The 21,213-nt window shown below is 41.0% G+C and overlaps 1 protein-coding gene across 1 annotated transcript; it reads right to left on the bottom strand.

Moving 5' to 3' along the window:
* Positions 1-14,550: 14,550 nt before the first annotated feature.
* On the bottom strand, positions 14,551-17,316 carry LOC106848331 (regenerating islet-derived protein 3-gamma-like). Its single transcript, XM_014868143.3, has 5 exons — positions 17,167-17,316; positions 16,475-16,593; positions 16,137-16,274; positions 15,123-15,249; positions 14,551-14,836 (listed from the first exon to the last, which is right to left on the bottom strand). Exons 1-5 carry the CDS (start codon positions 17,243-17,245, stop codon positions 14,769-14,771), a joined length of 531 nt encoding a protein of 176 aa, XP_014723629.1. The 5' UTR covers positions 17,246-17,316; the 3' UTR covers positions 14,551-14,768.
* Positions 17,317-21,213: the final 3,897 nt, after the last annotated feature.

Below are 21,213 nucleotides of genomic sequence, written 5' to 3'. Positions count from 1 at the left end.
TTTTCTTTTTTAGAATGTATTTTTTCTGGTTTTCACATCAGGATGATACTGACCTTATAAAATGGGTCAGGAAATGTGCTTTCCTCTTCTATTTTCTGGAAGAATTTACGTAGAATTAATATTGATTCTTCCTTGATTATTTGGTGGAATTCACCAGTGAAGTAATTTGGACCTGAAATTTTCTTTGTGGGAAGGCTTGAGTAGCTTTTTCTCTATTATTTTTGTTTTCAGCTACAGTGAGAAAACATACTTTGTATGACTCAAACACTCTTAAATTTATTGAAATTTGTTTTACGGTTCAGAATATGGTTGACATTAGTACCTGTCTATGTGCACTGGAATGCACATTCTTCTTTTGATGAGTGGAGTATTTTATAAAGGTCTTTGAAGACACGCTTCTTTCAGAATGTTGATTATTGATTTTTGCCCTTATCTGGATTATTCCCTTTCTTCTCCTTATATTGGATTTAGTTTAGTTTCCCAGGTAACAGATTAGATCACTGATTTGAAATCTCTTTTATTCTCTAATATGGGTGTTTAATGCTATAAATTGCTCTCTGAGCACTGCTAAACATATACCCCAGAAAAATAAAAACTTATTTTCACATAGAAATTGTTTTTTTATTTATAATAAAACAAAACTGGAAAGTACCCAAATGTCCTTCAATAGGTGAATGGTTAAACAAACTGTGGTACATCCAGGCCATGGAATACTGCTCAGCAATGAAAAAGAGCAAACTCTTGATAAACACAATAATTTGAAAAACGCCTAGGAAATTACGCAAGTGAAAAATCTCATGTCAAAAGGATACATATTACTCAACTCCACTTATAAAACATGCATGAAATAACCTAATTATAAAGATATAGAACAGATTAGTGACAGCAACGTTTAGGGATGGGGGAGAAGGGGTAGGTAAGACCATACTGGGATCACAAGGGAGAGTCTTGTGATTGTGATATAGTTAAATATCTTGATTGTAATCAAGGTTAAAAAGATGAGCTTCCACTTCATCATTTACATTCCTCCCCTTGAGAGAGCTGCAGTAGCAACTTAGGTTTAATTTTTCAGAAAAGGAAAACCTAAGAACACCCTTACTTATAGCCCTGACTCCAGCAAAGCTTTGAGCTGGATGGGAAATTCCCAAAGACTCAGGTGACCCCACCTGGGGAACATGCAGGCATCCCCTAAGAATTCAAAGGATGACAAAAGGAGGGGAAACTATAAAAACTTGGGTTTCAAAGAGTCGAACGGGATGATAGCTTGAGTCTCAGTGAACGGGGCAATGCCACCTATATGGTAGTCAGATATTGGTGAGCTCCTGACAGGCTAGGATCATAGACAAGGAGCCCCTACCTCAGAAACTTTTCGATTCAGCATCAGGCTCTATTCTTGCTAGTGGCCCCCTTGGTCTGTTCTCTGTCTCTGTTGGATTTGACCCCCCGACTTCTCTGAGTGTTTGCTGCCTACTCCACTGTGAGCGTCTGGTTTCCACTGCCTTTCCTTCCAGAATTTAACATGGCATGTCCCTCATTCTGGAAAGTGTTGGATTCTTTTGGTCCCAGAGCCTTCTTTGGCTCATTTCCCTACTCCATTCCCATAGGAACTCAAAGCAGAATCTGCATCTCCCTTTCCTTTGTATCTTTCCACAATGCCTATTGGCGGGACAGCAAGGGCAGGGCGGTGGAAGGAGGAAGTGACAGGCATGTGCAGGAAAGTCTGGCCATGACATACGGTGCTGAGTTGCTGCTTATAAGCAAAATTCGCTGAGAGAAGACATAAGATTTCACTGAAGAACATAATAGCTTACCATTAAAACAACAAGAAGTGACAAAGCATATGCTTGTGAGTTACAAAAACTGCTAATTAAACAAAATATGCGCATGCTGGCAGCTTACTAAATGTGGTATGTCACGGCTTAGCTTCCTGGCACCCTCAACACCCCTCCACCCCCATCTGCCAACATTATCTGAGCTCTGCAGATCATATATTCCATCTGTTTTTCTATTCCAGTAGTGCCAGCCCTCCCTTGAGAAAAACTCAGGAATTCTCACCAAGAAAGAGAAGTGAGAGATCTTTTCAGGAGATCCTAGTCATTCTCTGGATCTTGTTATGAAGTGAGAACAGCTGGTATCCAGTTCTTGCCAGCTTCAAGCTGACAGCTCCCAACACCATTGGGCTCCAAATAAGCTGTCCTCTGACAGAGAAGAAGCAACAATTGGAAACGTTTCAAATGCAACACAGGCTGTTTATTCTCTCCCCCATCTAAATTCAACCACATCCAACTGCCGAGTTTCTAAGATGTATGGAAACCTACAGATTCTCTCAGGTAGAAAACTAGTTCCCCTACTGAACAAAAGGCATCAGGTGCTTTGCTCCTTCACATTTTTATAAACTTTTCAGTTTTCCATGACACTCTTCTCTTCTCTTTCCCACACTCTTCTCTCCCCACTACCAAAACCTTCCGTTGAAACTTCCTCTCTTGGAATAAGAATAGAAAACATCTTATCTCTGGCAAAAGGAGTCCAGGCATGAGGGAGCCAGCGTGGAAGGAACTGAGGAGTGGGTCAGGGTTAGCGAAAGCTTCCTAAAGAAAATTTCAGTATCCAGAGAATTCAAAGGACTGAGACTCAAAGGTAGCACCATACCCCATGTTTTCAGAAAACAGCGACACCCAAAGGTAAACTTTTCCTCTGGTTACTGAGTGGAGCTCCAGCCGATCCTTCCCTTCAGATGTTCTTTCAGAAACTATTTTCAATTCACTCTCAGGGGGAAGAATCTGGGATCTTGAAACTCTTTCTTCCAGAAGACCTCATAATTTTGCATGAGCATTGCCCCTGCTCCTCCCCGAAACTCTGCCTTTCAGGACCGGAGTGTGTTAAATCACAAGAGAACTGAAGCCTTATAATGTGTGTATTTTGTTTCCTTCCCTCCCCCCCATCCCTTTCCCTCCTCCCCAGTGTGTGAATACATTTCTTGAATTAACATTACTAAAGGAAGCCACTCAAGTAATTATTCACAGAAAAGTATCTGAAGCCTCTCCTATAGATAGAGAACAACTGGTATAATTCTTCAGTTCTGCCTCAATAGATATGATATCATAAAGGATGCGCTCATCCTTGAAACTGATTGCCTCACAGACTGCTTAGGCTTTAAACACACAGGACCCATAATTTATGAAAAGGGATCCATTTGTTACTTCAGAACTGACCCTGCTCTTACCCAAATAATAATAACCAACATTTATTAAATATTGCCCAGGTGCCAGACATTTTATACAGCTTCTACATGTATTAACTTATTTAATTGTCAAACCAACCCTACGAAGCAAGTACTGTTATGATCTCAATATTATACATAACATGCAAGAAGGGGCTCCACCAGAGCATCTGGAGGGATCATGGCCCTGCCAAGACTGATTTTGTCCCGTTGATACTAATGTCAGAGTTCTGGCCTCCAGAGCTGTAAGAGAATAAATTTCTGTTGTTTAAAGCCACCACGTTTTGGAAATTTGTTACAGCTGCTGTAGGATACTAATATAGTATATGACAAGCTGAATAGAATCACCGAAGATCCTCAGTGTGTGTCAGTTCTTTCCAGGGTGTTGGAGAGGGTACAAGAGATTAAGAAAACCCAAGGCCTCCAGATATGAAATTCACCATCTGCTTAATTTACCACTTCAGGCTTCTCTCTGCTGGAACTGCACACATTTTGCATCCAAAATGCTTGAGGCATGGACATATGGAATTTCTTCACTAATGAACTTACCCCTTCATCTACGAAGAGCATTTCACAGATGGGAAGAGACTACTGTGGAGGAATCACAGATATCATTCTGGAAGATGGCTATGATGTATATCAAGGCTGCCCCAGGGAGAGAAGCCCAAGGCCTTTCTGGCCTAAATGCCCATCTATATGACCCTCCAGGAAGTATAGGATGTCCTGACTTGATTCATATCTAAAGTGATATGATTATATGACCACATGATAACCGAATTCCACCTGCACTGATAAACCTTTTCTTTTTAAAGATTGGCACCTGAGCTAACATGTGTTACCAATCTTCTTCTTTTTTTTTCTCTCTTTCTTCTCCCCAAAGCCCCCTGGTACATAGTTGTATATTCTAGTTGTAGGTCCTTCTGGTTGTGCTATGTGGGATGCCACCTCAGCATGGCCTGATGAGTAGTGCCATGTCCACGCCCGGGATCCGAACTGGGGAAACCCAGGCTGCCAAAGTGGAGTGTGCAAACTTAAGCACTCGGCCACAGGGTTGGCCCCTGCACCGATACTATTTTAATGACTTTTTTACATGATCTTTCCTTTGTCTTGTGAAAAATAACTCACATACCTATGCCTTATCAATTTAGCCCTACCCTTAACACATTGCAGCTCTTCACTGCCCATGGGTCCTGTCCCCATGCTATTCTCTGAATAAAGGAGCACTACTACCAGACCTTGAGAGTCCAAGAAATCTTTCTTTCAACTCCTTGGCTCACCAAGCCTGCATCATCGGCACATGTTTGAAAAGCATGAGAAAAAATGGCTTTCAAGCTGGTGGCTGACTTTGCAGGGGGATCTTTATAAACCTTTGCCACCAACAGCATTCCTCAGCAAAAACTACACCCAACTGGGGTTGTTTCTGCAAAAAGAAAGCGGCTGAATCTTGGTAAAATGAGTCTACTGAGGATTTGTTGCTTATGATTTCGTACTTTGCTTATGCCACAGTAGGTAGCTCCCTAGACCCAGACAATGCTAACATTTCTTTCAAAGGCATCTTTCTCCTTAATCTCCCCGACTTCTTCCAAAAGTAAATTGGTAGATTTTCTTCTACTCCCTCTAAATATAGAGTCCTTTCTTCAGTGTCGAGCATGGGTAGGGGGAGAGAGTTTGGCTAAATCCAATTACTAAGCACAATTTCTGATGGCTGTAGTTTCCTCCATTCCCTTCCAGGCTCGTAACCTCTCAAGACCCATTTCAGGAGGCAAGAGTTAGTAGTAAATTTAAACATGTCCACTAAGTTTGAGTATAAGGAGCTAGCATGATATAGATGTTCTCAAAGTATCAAGCAGGTAGAAACTGTAGGCAGCTGATGCCTAGGGAAGCTCAAAGTGGCTGGAAATGAGCCTGAGGTTCCTAGGTTCATTGAAGCTGAAACTATTGGTGTGAAGTTAACTGCCTCTGAGATGGTGTTGTGAAATTGAAGAATTACAAGAACCATCCCAGAATATCCCTTTGGAATCTAGAAAACACAAACCAATACAGACTGAAAATTTAGAAAGAAAAAACCAAATTAAATGTCCGTAGAGAAGAGGTTGGGTATATCAAGACAAATGGAGAAGTAAAATGTAATGGGATACTAAACAAAATTCAATCAAATAAGTTAAATCTTAACATAATATGGCACACGAAAAAAGCCAGTTTCAGCAAGTTACGAACTATTTGGTAAAATTTATATATGCTTTTAAAGGACATAGGTTAATACTGTATATTAGTTATTGATTAATTCACATGTAGTTTAATGAATGAAAACCCAAAATGGAAGAATATGCACAAAAATGTAGTATTTGCCTAAGAATTTACAATGAATTTTTTCTTTTTATAAAGACTAAAGATTTTAAACAAAGAAGACAAATGTTGACATTTTTATTCTGACTGGAAGGTTCATATGTGTTTGTTTAATTTGTCCAATTTATTTCTGCATTTACTAAAAATAGTTATACTTTTTAAGAGCTTATGACCAGGGAAAGATAGATCTTTTTTAAAAAATAAATAAGAGATTCAGTTATATTCCTCAGAATTACAAAGGACGCAGATGAGAGGTGTCCGGTATACTTGGTTCCATGATAGATTTCTCGTGCTGAACTGAACAGGAAATTAATTTTTAAAAAATTAAAACAAAAGTAATTGCGCCTTTTGTTTTTCAATATGAGAGTTTTCATTACTTCAAGAAGACTTCAAGCAAGCAATGACTTTCCAGGTATAAAATATCTGATACTTTAAAATGTGTAATAAAATATATTGTAGCTCGCATGATAAAGGAAACTGCTGCAAGATAAAGAAGGGGGACTTAAAACAAATAACAACTGACATAGTTCTCTCATCAAAATCTTTATTGCCCCCGATACCTGCATTCTTACTGAGATAGCTATCCTTATTGCTTATTATATATCACTGGCCAAATTCCACATGCAAGGTAATAAAATCGAGGACTTTTCTGTGTCCAGAGTGATGCCTTTTTCAGGGAAGCCTTAATTCCCGCTCTTTCAATATTTATTTCCTTGTCCTCGGGAGCCTCAAATTTCTGTCCTCTGATCTCGTTTTACAAGTCTCACACTACCTTCTAAGCATCTCCCTGATGGGACCCTACTGGCCCCCCCTCAGATCCTTCCATCTGGTAGAATTTCCTATCGCTTCTTTTCAACATTGGTATTTTCCCCATTTTTCTAATTAAAGAATACAAAAGGGTCAGACCAGAGAATTCTCTTTCATAATATTTTCCTTAAGCTGGGCCTGACACAATCTTTGAACATATAGAAAATAGGTTAAGATCTGTTCATTAAGAGTTTAGAAGCATAGGGTCCTTGATTCTCGGAGAAGGGAATTATGACACACAGGGATTCCAACCTAAACTTCAAATTTTCATCCAATGGAGACTCAGCATACTAGTTTATTTTTACTGTCTAACAAACTCCCACTCTCATTCAGGTTATTGGTAAAATTCAGCTCCTTGCTGTGTAGGACTGAGGTCCCCATTTCCTCGCTGGCTATCAGCTTAGGTGCCACTCTCAGTTGCATTCCTTGGCATGAGGCCACCTCCATCTTCTAAGCCAGCAATGGCACACTGATTCTTTTTGGAGCTTTGAGATTCTTGACTTCCTCTTATCCTGCCAGTTAGAGAAAATTCTGCATTTAAATAGCTCACATGATTAGATTGGGCCAGAAATCTCCCATTTTATTGACTCAGAGTAAACTGATTAGTGACCTTACTTGCATCTTTAAGAATTGCTTTTCCCATATGACACAACATATGTTAGGGGTTCATATCTCATCAAATTTACAGGCTCTACCCACACTCACTGGGGAATTATTATATAAGACCATTGGGGTCATTAGAATTCTGCATAACATAGAATTTTCTGCCATTCATGCTTCCCTGAGCTGGACCTCATTCAAACTCGTATAATGGGAACAATTCTTGTGTGTCTTATATGAAAGCACCTGAAGGACTTGAGACCTGAGAGATTTCCTCTGTGATTTTGCATGTGCTTGCCCCCATGGCTCTTCTCCCCCCTCCTCCAACTGGTACCCACCTGTACAGGACTTCAGCCCCTGTTTCCCTCCACCCCTTTAGAGAAAATTTATGACTGCAATTCTTAAGAACAGTTCATTTATTCTTGACAGTGGCTGACCCTCAACCCACCTTTCCATGATGAAGCCCTATAAAACATTCCACCTTTCTGTCCCTTGTCAGAATGGTCCTTGGGAGGCTTTTCAGGCCACGCATTTTCAAATAAAGCCTAAAGGTGCTCGGCTTGATTTTCTTTCAGTTTTTGATGCGCTGACTTGGATAGGCGTGGACCCTCTACCTCAGCTCAGCCACTTCCAGAAACTCCTTGAAGTGCTCACCTTAGAGTCTCAGCGACTGGCTGGCTGAGTAAGACCCCTCCTGAGCAGCACTCCACTCAGCATTAAAGCTTTCTCTAAGCCTTTATTCTCTCTCTTTGTCGTTGGTCTAAGCCTCTTGATTTGATTTGTTTCACTACCCAGGGTTGTCAGAACAAGGTGGCATCCTAGTGCTGAGGAGATCTGGTTTTTTGTTTCTTGTATGTTCTTATCATTTGAATATGAGTAACCACCAGTCATTCAATGAATTTGGAATCATCATCTGCATTTTAACATGACCAAGATTATGGTGCCAATAGCACTAAACATTTGAAGCTCTGGTAGTATTTTATCAAGGACAATTTATAACTTCAGTGGCCATACAGCGGAATTTGAGATATGAATAAGACAAGCTGTTTATCTGGTGCCTTACAATTAAAAGTTTCAAAGATTCCAAATATTTAACGGTCAGTGTTTTTTAAATTGTTGTGAAGATGGCTTTAGAAATATAGAAAAACTCTAAAAAACAGGAAAATTCTAAAATTCCTGCCTTAAATATTCCTGAGGGGAGGCTAATAAAAACAGACAATCTAACCTCCAAACTTACATGACTTTTTGGTTAATTTTCTTCCACACTCGTTTTCTTACAAGACTTCCTAATCTATGACCCTCTTGAAGTCCACAATATTTGATATTAGCAGATATTTTAGAAGAGTATTTGTCTAAGATTCAGTTTTCCTTTGAAGAGAGGTTCTTGGAAAACTTAGCCGTCCCTCAGAGAAAAATGGCTGGACTATCTTTGGCGGCATACAGGACTAGATACCATGTCAGGGTGGGGTCAGTAGCTATGAATGGGAAGGAAAGAGAGAGAGCTAAGTCATTGAGGGATCACTGGGAGGGGAGGACTGCCATTGGAACAGGCCGGGACAGCAAGGCTGACAGGTGTAGGTGAAAAAACCCAAAAAATCTGCATTATTTTTCCTGAAAGGAAAGGACAATGGAAACAATAATAGAAATTAAGAGGCGAGATTCAAGACCCTTCAGTTAAGGTTCTTTTCTTTCAGTGTGTTGCAAGAGAAAAGTGACTCAAGTTCATGTCAAGAACTATGACGTTTCAAAAGGTTTGCCCTACTTGCAAGCTAAATTGGCCTTCCACAGTTTCATTTATGTTGGCAGAAGGCAAAGGACTTTATTACTTGCAGCAGCATGAGCTTCAGTATGCTTATTATAGTTCCCTTTACCCCCAAGTACAATGGTTGGGGATTTAGATGGGCCCCCACAGACGCCTTCACATGTGGTGGGTTACATGGAGGAGAGGAATATCCCCTATAATTATGTTATAGGAGCTTAGGGAATCTGAATCTTTACAATGGCTGGTAAGACAGCCTACCTTTTACTTCAGAGGGAGACATCTATATTGAATTGGAGAGTAGGTGTGCCTGTCCTGATTCTGGATGGAAACATCATCTTTGCCATCCGAACCTGTAAGCCAGCCTGTCATTTGCTTTGGAGGCAGACACCACCTCTGTTTTCAAAGGCTCTTCACTACACAAACATCCCGGAAAAGATGGTCCAGAACAAAGAGTGGTCAGTGCCTCTGCCTGAAGAAGTGCAGAAACACGAGGGCCACATGGCTAATTGTCTCTCAACTCTTCTCTGAATATTCTTTTCTTCCTCAATACAATGAGAGGACTTTTTCAACTTGTGATAGTCTATGATTTTTAGAAAAAGATGTGTTTGAGTCTGGGGAAGGGTCTCTGGGAAACTGACAGCATAGAGATGCTGAGCATTTGACAATATTTTAAATAAAGATGGAATTGAATAATGACTGTGCATAAAGCATTATCCAACTAGAAAACTTTTATCATCTCTATGATAAATTCTGAGTAACACCTATGATATTACAGGCAATCCTGCAGACAGCATCTCTGGTTAATGCTTTCTTGATAGAACACTTCTTGTTTTTGTTTTTTGGGTTTTTTTGAGGAAGATTAGCCCTGAGCTAACTGCTGCCAATCCTCCTGTTTTTGCTGAGGGAGACCGGCCCTGAGCTAACATCAGTGCCCATCTTCCTCTAGTTTATATGTGGGACACTTACCACAGCATGGCAGGCCGAGCGGTGCTGTGTCCACACCCGGGATCCAAACCGGTGAACGTGTGCACTTAATCGCTGAGCCACTGGGCCAGCCCCCACCTCTTGGTTTTTTTTTTTAGATTTTATTTTTTCCTTTTTCTCCCCAAAGCCCCCCGGTACACAGTTGTATATTCTTTGTTGTGGGTCTTTCTAGTTGTGGCATGTGGGACGCCGCCTCAGCGTGGTTTGATGAGCAGTGTCATGTCCGCGCCCAGGATTCGAACCAACGAAACACTGGGCCGCCTGCAGCGGAGCGCGCGAACTTAACCGCTCGGCCACGGGGCCAGCCCCACCCACCTCTTGGTTTTTAACTAACCAAATTTCGCACAATGTGTTTATCCCTCAGTGCAATATTTTTCAGCCGCAAGTTATGTAGGAAAATTTTGTATGCACATTCCCAAATCTTAATATAAATCCTTTAATAAAATTACAAGTGGGCTAAGTCTCAAGTTACATTCCAAACACAATTGATAAAAGATCATAATCACACAAAGGGGACATGGGTTTAGATGTTGCTGGTGCAAAGAAAAGCATCTTTGGGTCATGGCACCTCACACAAACAAAAAAAAGGCTTTAACAAACACATTAATTGCCAACCAAGAAGTCAAGATTTAAAGAATTTTCCATTTTAACAAGACAGTTTTCTACTTGTATATGCATGTTTATGTGTTTTAGAGAATTGGTTGGAAGATTGGGATGGAAACTTATTGTATCATATTTTTTAAAATTTAAAGTAATAAGATATAAGCTCACAGGTGAAATTTTTACACTGAAGTCAGATTTTCAGGAAATGCACATATTGGATTCATTCGGAAGAATTATCTTTTTTTTTTTTTTTTAATCATCCTCATCTGCCACCATCATAGGCAAGTACAGGTCATTTTCCCGAGTTTGATAGAAAGGGCCAAATCAGCAGATAACATGGGCTGTGGGTAGGAGGAATGGTCTGTCCACCCATCTCTGTTTCTCTCGTCCATGACTCTCTCCCCAGATATCTCCATCGGGCACCGGCCTGAGGTCCCACATGCCCTCGTGGGCCACTTCATCACTTTCATTTTGTAGTCTCTCCTGGAAGATATTTTCTTGCTCCCTCTGCCTCTCAGTGACATGGGAACTGGGCACCTGGGAGCACCCAGAGAATGATAAAACTCCACCTTTGCCCGAAGGAAACCCAGTACTCATTGTGGGAAAGATACCTTATGTTGGGCAGTCCCAGCCCATGCCGGGAAAAGCCTCTCCCCATGCTGGGAATCTCTCTGAGCCCACATTACCTGTGTCCCTTCTCAGGGTCCTGGGTTTGCTCTGCTCACCTGCTAGGCTTAGAATTTGCTCTGCTTCTCCCTTAGGTGCTGTTAGGACAAATCTTCAACATCTACTCTGGCAAAATCGCTCAAGATATTTTTTTTTCATTTTAGGAAAGTAGAAAGTACTTCTTTCTGGGAAAATGGCTGGCAGCAAAGAACTGGTTATGAATTTTCTGCACTGTTAAGGAATCGCTAAGCAGCCACATGGTTTATAGATCCAGAATATGGATACTAAGCGGCTTTGTTGGAGTTTCAGGTAAATTAAATATCATAATGTTTAACACATCCTTCGGAGAACAGTGACGTCCAGCATAAATCTGATTTAGAGAGAAAAGTTTTCAAAAGATTTAATGTCACAATATCACAATTTTTTCTGTGTCCTCCTAATTTTCTATCCTTTCATTGCTCTGAAGACAGAGCAGTATTTTGATTTTATCTTCACCGGATGACTTATTCACTTTTCTAAGATATATAGCATCACCAGCCTACGTTTGAAAAGTCTTGTCATCTAAACATTAAGTATCAGGAGGACTGGTTACTTTCAAAGGGAGGCTGAGAGTAACCATGCATATTTACATAATTATTTGGACAAAGGGAAACTATCAAGGAGCATTCACAATGTAAATTGGCAAAGAGAATTAGAAAAGTACAAGCAAAAGCATAAGAAATGTTGGAAGAGTGATGTTTTTATGATGCCAGTCGTCAACAGCAAACTGACAATAAGAAAATAGCTGATCTTTGACTTAGACTCTGCTGAATTTGGGATGCCTTCTGTCTCTGGATATGTCTGCATTTTGATTCTTTTGATGGTAGGAATATGGTAATTGTCGATTACTAAGCAAAAAAAAGAACGCGTATATATTGGGGCTGGCCTGGTGTACAGCGGTTAAGTTCGCACGTTCTGCTTCGGTGGCCCTGGGGTTCACTGGTTTGGATCCCGGGTGCGGACATGGCACCACTTGGCAAGCCATGCTGTGGCAGGCATCCCACATATAAACTAGAGGAAGGTGGGCACAGATGTTAGCTAAGGGCCAGTCTTCCTCAGCAAAAAGAGGAGGATTGGCAGCAGATGTTAGCTCAGGGCTAATCTTCGTCAAAAAAAAAAAAAAAGAAGGCTTATATCATCTTTCACAACCTTTAATCACAATTGGTTATGACGTTAAGTCTAACCTCCTTCCAATTCTCTGTCTGAATGTGTGTGCGGCGATATTCCCTGGGTACCTACCCAGTTTCATTACTCTCTTTCCCCCTTTCTCTACCAGCACCCAGGTGTTCCACTAAGAAAATTCACTCCCTCCACACTTCTGAGAGTAAACCTTCTTGGGTTTGCTTGATAAGAATCACACTCCAAGATCCTGGACACTTTATAACTCACGTAATTTAACCGGGATAATATGTCCTCTTTGCTCTAATAATGCTTCAAAGAAGATGAGCAGTAATTCAGGCTTCAGCCACCAGCCCATGATACTCCCCTGGCTGCCGTAATTTGCTCAGTTTTATCTAAAAAGAGTGAAGCTCAGGATTTTTCTCTTATAAATTTAGGAAGCAGTATTTGTTCTCTCTTCTGATATTGATGAAGAACCAGTAGCCCCAGTTGCTGCTGGCAAACGGGCTCATCAAAGGAAGCCAGTAGAGGGCTAAAGCATACAGATGAAAGAGAACGCAGACAAGAAAGCCCCAGAGAAATGTCTCTTGAGCCTAATTGAACTGACTCAAAATCTACTTTACTGCTCGATTTTTCAGTTATGTGATCCTATAAACATCTTTACTTTTTTTGAGCCAAGTTATGTAGGATCTTTCTTATTTGCAACTATAAATGTCCTATCTTATATAATGGGGTTCTCCAATTGACAGAACAGGATCTGGTTCCCACAACTGAGGTGGCTCCCCTGCCATTAAAGGGAGAACTAAATTAAGAATTGGAACAAGCACAATCACTGTGAACTTTTCTTTCTTTTTTTTTTTAAGATTTTTATTTTTTACTTTTTCTCCCAAAGCCCCCCAGTACATAGCTGTGTATTTTTAGTTGTGAGTCCTTCTAGTTGTGGCATGTGGGATGCCGTCTCAGCATGGCTTAATGAGAGGTGCTGTGTCCGTGCCCAGGATTCGAACTGGCGAAACCCTGGGCCACGGAAGCAGAGTGGGCGAACTTAACCACTCGGCCACAGGGCCAGCTCCCACTGTGAACTTTTCTAACTCATTTTATTTCTTTCACCAGGACAGAAAATCAAGACCTGTGGCATTGTAGAATCATAAATTCGTTTAAACTGTTGGAAAAGTGTGTCCACCGAAAATACTAAATAGTTTTTTATTCAAGGCAATCTACCTTGAGAAAAGTAAAAGAAATGTAAACACTAATAAAAAAAATGACACTATCCACCCATCTCCTTTGTTTATTGAGGAACAATACTCTTACATGGCAATGTTGTAGTGTTCCTGGCCCGCATGAATAATTTTTTTAATGGTCTCTTATGACAATGTCTTTTCCAGATTAAGGAACAGGCCAAGTACATTTTTTGCACAATAGAAACCTGTGACTAGGGAGGGGTGGTGATAAGGTGGAAAGCAGAATAGTGGTCTTGAAACATACAGATACATGAAAAGTTGCTGTCACGTATCTGTGTATTTTAAAACCACTATTCTTCAAAAAACCATTTATTTTATTTGTTTAAATTATTTTGTTGAGGTTATGTTGGCTTACAACATTGTGTAAATTTCAGGTGTAATATTATTATATTTCAGTTTCTGTATAGACTGCATCATATTCACCACCAACAGTCTAGTTTTATTGATAGAAATTCTGCCAGATATTGAAGTCATTCCAACTTCAACCCGACTGAGGCCACAGTGTTTTAAGGTCCAAGGACAGAGGACCTCCTGGGGTCCATTCTCACAAGGTGCCCTCTGTGGAGGAGGCAATATATAGTTCGAGGGACGAGTGGTCATATTGAGTTTGCCAGCTGACTGTGGCATAGTAAGTACAGAAATTGAAAAATATTCAAAAATTTTACAGTTATTTGATAGATTACTTTTATATCTGTCAAAACGAACAAAAAATTTAGGTGTGCATTTTGATTATCTGTTTTATCCATTTAATTATTTTATTTATTCATTTGTATTATAATTTACAGATAGTACTCTCTGATAGATTGGAAATTTTTAAAAATTAAAAATGAAAAAAAAAAACAGTCCCTTTACCCCAATAAGTTTAGGAACCACTGTTCTAAACATCATTAGAGCCCCTAAGGCTGGATGTGTCTTAGCCCCTGGCCTTTGGGAATGTGTGGGCAGTAAACTGGTAGGAAAGCAATGTCTTCATATGTAACCCAAATCCTACATGAGCAGGGCCAATAGCCCTCATCGCAAAAATACTGGGAGGACGTAGATTTAGTTGTTTTCTCAGGGACTGGGGGAAATCGGGCAGAGAGAAGACCCATCAAGCCTCCTCCCCCAACTACTTCCTCCTCCTCAGGGCCTGTCTATGAGACTGAAGCACACAAGATAGGCAATTGCAGACTAAAAGTTTTTTTATTGCTCTTTGTAAACTCAGGTTATGGAACTCACAGAAGCACCTGAAATGAAGAAGGGGAGGAGGGAAGGTCAGAATAAGGTGGTCAGGTTTGGGGATGTAGAGAAAATATTCTTCTCTTCCTGGGTGAATCTTCACACTTGGTCCACGTCCATGATGAGCTGCATACCAAACTCAGGCTGCTCACCCCCACCTGACCTAGGCATCGAACTTACAGATGTAGGGTAACTTCACATCACAGTTATAATCTTTCCATTTCAGATATCCTGGAGATACAGAAAAGCTAAAGTGAATGGGGTTGGTGCAGTGGAGCTTGAGAACCCACTGGAGAGGCCGCCAGATTCTGGCCTAGGATTCAAAGCCTCTCCCTCTGCTTCACCAGCATCCCACTCCAGAGGAAGGAGACTCAGAGATGAGAGGTGAGAGGGGATGGGAGAAGACAGACCAACATTGCATTTCCTAGCTTAGGAGGATTCCCTGAAGATCAGGCCCAGAAACTGAGGATGAGAGGACAGAAAAGACTGGGCAGAAGCTAGCTCCTCTGTCTCTTACCTGTGCTTTGTGACAGACTTGCACAGTAGCCAGGGTTTGAGACAGTGGCAGGATCTCTCTCCCAAGAAAAGTAATTCAGAACATCAGTGCTACTCCATTCCCATCCATCTGCATAGGGTTCATAGCCCTGTGGGGTAGAAGATGCAGCCAGATGAGGTTGAATGGCCGTTAGAGTTCTTGCACGATTCCATCAGCTAGATATCTGATCCCCTCCTCAGCATCAAGGAATTTGGACTGCACATAGGTTCCGCCACAGAGTTTTCCTCTGGGAAACTCTCCCCAACTCCTTGCTCCTATTGGCAAATCCCAAAGCCAATAATCACAAAGACCAATGGAACCACTCAAAGTAATATGTTACTGTCCAAACAACAATTGGTGGTGCATTAGTGACTAGCCTCTAAAACTCAAAGAAAATCACTGTTCTATAGGGGCAAAAATGGATCCTATCTTCATTTAGGATTTCCTCAGCACAGTATGCACAAACTCAGTAAAGCTCAGAGAGCTGAATTACAAGACCTCATGTGTGAATTGTGTAAACAGTTTGACAAGAGGCAGAATAACGGGCCGGCCCAGTGGTGCAGTGGTTAAGTTTGCACGTTCCGCTTCTCGGCAGCCCGGGGTTCAGATCCCGGGTGCGGACATGGCACCACTTGGCACGCCATGCTGTGGTAGGCATCCCACATATAAAGTAGAGGAAGATGGGCACGACGTTAGCTCAGGGCCAGGCTTCCTCAGCAAAAAGAGGAGGAGTGGCAGCAGATGTTAACTCAGGGCTAATCTTCCTCAAAAAAAAAAAAAAATGAGGCAGATTAACTTCAGTTGTAGATTAAGATCCTCTGCAAAACACAGCTCTTTAGCTCGCCCCGAGGCCTTCTTTTTCTTCTAATTATCCCCCAGGATCTCTGAACTCCTGGATTCTATAGCATATTTCCTGCATAAGCAGAGGGGACAGGGACTGGGCCCGGATGGCCACACAGCTTGAGAGGGAACAGAGAGGAGAAAAAGTAATCGCACCTGTGTGGGGTCATGGAGCCCAATCCAGATATATGAGTAGGTATTCACAGTATTCTTAACCAGGGAGCCCACAAAAGATGCCTCAGCCCCACTGAGGATAGACACAAGGTGTCCTGAGGGCCGCTTCTGGCAGGCAATCTGTGTGGGGAAGAGAGACACTGAGGAGGAGCTCTAGATGTCGCTGGGGGAAGGGCATGGCAGAGATAGGTGAGAAGGGTTGTGTTTGCAAAAGATGAGCATGCTCATTCTCACCCTCAAGAAACTCTGGAGAATGGAAACCACCCTCCACTTTAATGCACTTTCACTTCTCACCCCTAACTGCAAGTCTAACTACTCACATCCGCATCCATCCAGGATTTTGGTGTCATAAACAAGGCATAGCAGTGGGAGCCATAGGCATTGGAGCCTTTGGGACAGCTGAGTCGTGGAGAGGGAAGGTTCTTCTGGGAGTCTTCACCTGGGATGGAAGGAAATAAAGGAGGGTGGAGGGAAATGAAGAGTAGGGTTTGGGGTGGGCAGGTGATCCTGAGGAATATTTATGAGGCTAGTACTTGGGGAAGTAACACCAAGCTCCTGGGTACCTCTCACCGTTGTCAACACTTTCAGGATCCTTGACCTTGAACCAGCTCTGATTAAATGAGGGACCGTCTCTTTTCTTTTACCCTTCCTTTTATTCAAAAGTCCAAACTTTCTCCCACTTGGGCTGACTCTTTCTACACTGGATCCTCCATTCATTCTTCTTCCCCATATCTCGCTAATGACCCCTCACACCTCCCTCTTCAACCTATCAGCATAACTTAGAGGCCACTGAGAAAAGGGGAAATTATCTCATTTCAGTGGGAATGGACCACGGAGGTGCCTCCCACCACTAGCAACCCTGAAGGAGGGGGTGACGATGGAGGAACTGTAGGCAGTTCATTGTGTGGGGATGTAGCTCACCAAGACCACATGTGTCACATAGGAGCCTTCCTTCTTTTCTTGGCCCTGAGAATTCAGAGGGAACCCAGTGCTGGAGGCAGAGAAATCTCACCTTGGACCTGAGATAGGAGCATCAGGCAGGAGAGCAGCATCCAGGACATGCTGGGGAGGGCGTTGGTGGACAGCATCATGTCTGAGATTTGAGGAGCAATCAGAGATCACTAAAGGAAGTGTGTTCAGAGAGAGGGCACACACAGGGCCCTCTGTTCTGCTTCTTGTCTTTTCTCTGTCTAATCCCTAGGAATAATTGGATTTTGATGACATCCATCCCTTTCTGTAGTTCTGGAAAGAACTGGAGAATCTGTATAGCCTACTCCCCCTGAGATTTCCCAGGACAGCCCTTGCTGAGTCTCAGAGCTCCTATGTGCTCTGAAGACTGTAATCCTCCTATAACGTCCCCCCAAATGTGTGAGGTAAACCCCCTGCCATGGGTTTCATCTCTCAGCTCTCACTTACCTCTCTTGCAGGGATCAGTGATGGTTGCTCAAGTCAGAAAAGACTGGGCTTTTATAAGAGGATCTGAGGGAGGGGTGCTGAAATGAAGAACAGCAATGTGAAGCCCAGACAGGACTCATGGGGGAGGGCTTGGTATTGGTTTAGGGAGATTTCCGCCATGGGGAGGGGTCTCTTCCCAGCAGAGGCTGGGAACTGCCGCAGATGTTGCCTCGTTCCCATTAGCAGGGCAGCACTTTCCTCAGGAACAGGTGAAATTTGTACTTTCCCCTCCTTCTTTCTTGTTAGGGGCCTGTGGCACAAAATACGGTATAAAAATTTTAAGGGACATCTACTGGAGGAGTTCTTTTGGTGGATATCTCAAGAACTCACTTCTGCAGGCATACATGTGTATTTATTTCTATTTTGTGTGGTAAAATTAAATAAATGTTGAATTATAAGTGGAGGTGAGTATGGGAATTATAAGTATTACAGATAGGTAAGAGCATAGAAGGAAACAAAGCTAACAGTAGGAGTGATGGTTCAAGGTCGCCTCTTAAACATGGTAGCTAGTTTTAAAGAAAATGCAGAACCACCTGACAAGTCATATGATGGGCCAAGATCTTAAGGAAAATAAGATGAATAAACTTGCCTTACCAGTCTTCTGAGAGATGGAGCTTCCCTGAGGGATAATGATAACTTCACAGAATGAGAGACAATGGAGGAGTTTAAAACCCAAGGAGGACTACAGTCAATGATGCAGAGCCAAAGGAAGAATGAATGAGGTTGAAGAAGGGTCAGAGCAAGAACTGGATGAAATTGTAGACATGATCGTATATACTATATTGCATGTAAGTTAGGCCTCTACTGCAGCAAGATGCTCACTACCTTACGCTGCTAACAAGTCCCTTGCAAGACTGTTATTCGGCTGTAGATGAAAAGTCCTCTCTATCACCTTCTTACCGAGAGGGTGGCCAGCTTCATGTGGGGGTGCTGAGAAAAGTTCCTTAGTCATGCCTACTTCTGAGTTGGCAATTTTGGCAACTATGAGAAGCATACTATGCATTTCAGGTCCAGTTTAGCCAGTCTGGGAAAAAGTTAGGCTTGGATTTTCTACAGACCCTGACTCTCATACTATTAGTATAGGCCAGCCTGTGCGCAGGCGTCCACTGCAGGGATTTGAGAGGGGGCCATGCAATTAAGCTCATAACTGATTCATGTCCTCAGAATCCAAAAGTCAATAGAACCCACAAATAACCTAATAAGTATAACCAACACATTCTTTTGTTATGAAGGAAAAAAGGAACTACTTCACAAAATATATACAAAAATATATAAATGCAAAGCCAGAACTATAGCAAGAGCTCAGCGGAAATTAAAATTTAAAAAATAATATATCACGCAAATGTGATAGTTAAGAAAATTTGGGAAGTAGCTTTGCTACGTGAAAACTATTTGAGAAGAAGTGAATAATAGCAATCACAAATCCAGAATGACGTATGTTCTGGAATTCTTGAAAAACTTAGTGTCATGGAACAAAGAAAGCATTTTAGATTAAAAGAACCTAACGAGATATAGCAACCTAATCTAGTGAGGAAATTTTAATTGAGTCTTGATTAATAAAGTAAATCATTTGAGTGACAATTGGGAAATATAAATGTAGACTGATATTTGATAATGTCAGAATTTTAAATTTTCTTTCTCATAATAATGATATAGTTAGAGAATTTCCTTATACTTTTGTGTGTGTCTTTGAGAAAGATTGGCCCTGAGCTAACATCTGTTGCCAATCTTTCTCTTTCTTTTGCTTGAAGAAGATTGTCACTGAGCCAATGTCTCTGCCAATCTTCCTCTATTTTATGTGGGATGCCCCCACAGCATGGCTTGATGAGTGGTGCTAGGTCTGCACCTGGGATCTGAACCTATGAGGCAGAGCACTCAAACTCAACCACTACACCACCGGGCCAACCCCAAGAGTTTCCTTATACTTTTGATATTTATGGTGAGATATTTAGAGGTGAAGTGTCATAATGTCTGTAACTTACTTTCAAATTATTTGGGAAAAAGTGTGTGTGTGTGTGTGTGTTTAAAGAAAGAGAGATGGGTCAAGGAGAGAGAAACAAAGCAATTATTATAAAATGAAAAAAAATTCTGAATTTAAGTGGAAGATATAAGGGCATTACTCATACCATCATTTCAACTTTTCTGTATGTTTAACATTTTGCAAATAGAAGGTTATAGTTTAACTTTCATGTTCCCTATCAATAATAACACATATGTATTTTTCCCATCATTACCATAAACCACAGATAACATAACAGAGTAATATTTGTGTAGAATCATGTAGACATATACACATCACAAATAAATTTCATAATTTCAAATAAAATATTAAAGTATCATAATTAAATAAAATATCTGAAATGTTTCATGGTTGGGTTCTTTGATATATGGCTATATAAACAAATAAACAGGGAAAAGCAAAGGGGTCAACAATATTGTGTTCAACTAGAAAAAAAAAATCATGCCTTCAGAGTTAAAAAGAGTGATCATCAGAATCCACCTTTCAAAGCAGAGCTTAAACAGTTTTGAGGATGGAAAACCTCTGAGTCCTTCGTTTCTCTGTAAGAGGCAGAATTGTAGGTGTCTCTCCACAGTCGCTCTTCTGCTTTTCATGCTGTACTTGGTTTACTATCCTCCCAAATCTTCCCCGTTACCAGGTAGAAGTCAGTTAAATTCAGATTCCCCCATGAGAAGTTATTAAAATTTGGTTTTGTTTTGTTTTTACTTGAAATAATGTGATATTTATAATAACCTGTAGGGTTATAATATCCCTAACTGCAATGTAGGACTTTTGCTTCATATGACAACTCGCTAAACTCACTAAAATTTAGTTGTTTTTGTTTTATTTGTAGTTGTTCTTCCTAACAATCCTTATTAACCAGGCATTGAGAAGTGTGTTCGAATGCTGTATTTGAAAAGCTGGTTTTGAGTTATTTACAATCCATTTCTTGGTGGTGAGAGAGGAATCCTGACTCATGGAATATCGAAGGCTGAACTTTAAGAAGTTTTCTTTGCCAAAAGATAAGATTTCCAACTTGTACTTTTTATCCACGTTATCTTCCAAGTCCAACAATATTAATATTTGCAGATAGGCCTCTAGGTTATTTCTAGAATTAAGACAATCAGTAAATGATTACTTTGCGGGAATCCAGTATATTTCTTCCAAGGAAGGGAAAATGTGAAGGGTTCCTGGAAGACGGCTTAGCAAAGCCCACGTCAAAAATAGCCTTGAAACATGTTTTATTGGAGACTTATCACTAAGCACACCCCTTTGGGATATATTAACCAAATATGCAGGATGCTACTTTGGTCCTTTAGACTTATCGTAAGACTATCAGAAGCAATGGGAAAGGGATAAAATGAGCTCTCTATACTTTGTGAAACATGGCAGACTGGCCAAACCTGAGTCTCTGAGGCCAATGAATTATCAAAGCATTCAAAGATATCAAAGCATTGGAAAGCCGATGCCACAGCTGCTGGAATTTGGTTAGCCATATGTAAGTAATAAACAGTAACTATCTTATGACCTGTGTAGTTATTGGGTCAATAAAGTTTTTATCAGGAAACTGTGTCAATTTTTCTTTGATTCAATGTCTCACATTGA

Source organism: Equus asinus, chromosome 6 (assembly GCF_041296235.1).
Source record: "Equus asinus isolate D_3611 breed Donkey chromosome 6, EquAss-T2T_v2, whole genome shotgun sequence".
Classification (NCBI taxonomy): Eukaryota; Metazoa; Chordata; class Mammalia; order Perissodactyla; family Equidae; genus Equus; species Equus asinus.
This window is presented reverse-complemented; position numbering and strand designations above follow the sequence as displayed.

What these genes read in the sequence shown, in the direction of transcription:
- LOC106848331 (XM_014868143.3), bottom strand. Translation starts at nt 17,245, where the DNA reads ATGATGCTGTCCACCAACGCCCTCCCCAGCATGTCCTGGATGCTGCTC. An exon ending in AATCCTGGATGGATGCGGAT is followed by an intron (nt 16,275 to 16,474) that starts GTGAGTAGTTAG and finishes TTCCCCACACAG; the next exon opens with ATTGCCTGCCAGAAGCGGCC. An exon ending in GGCTCCATGACCCCACACAG is followed by an intron (nt 15,250 to 16,136) that starts GTGCGATTACTT and finishes TCTACCCCACAG; the next exon opens with GGCTATGAACCCTATGCAGA.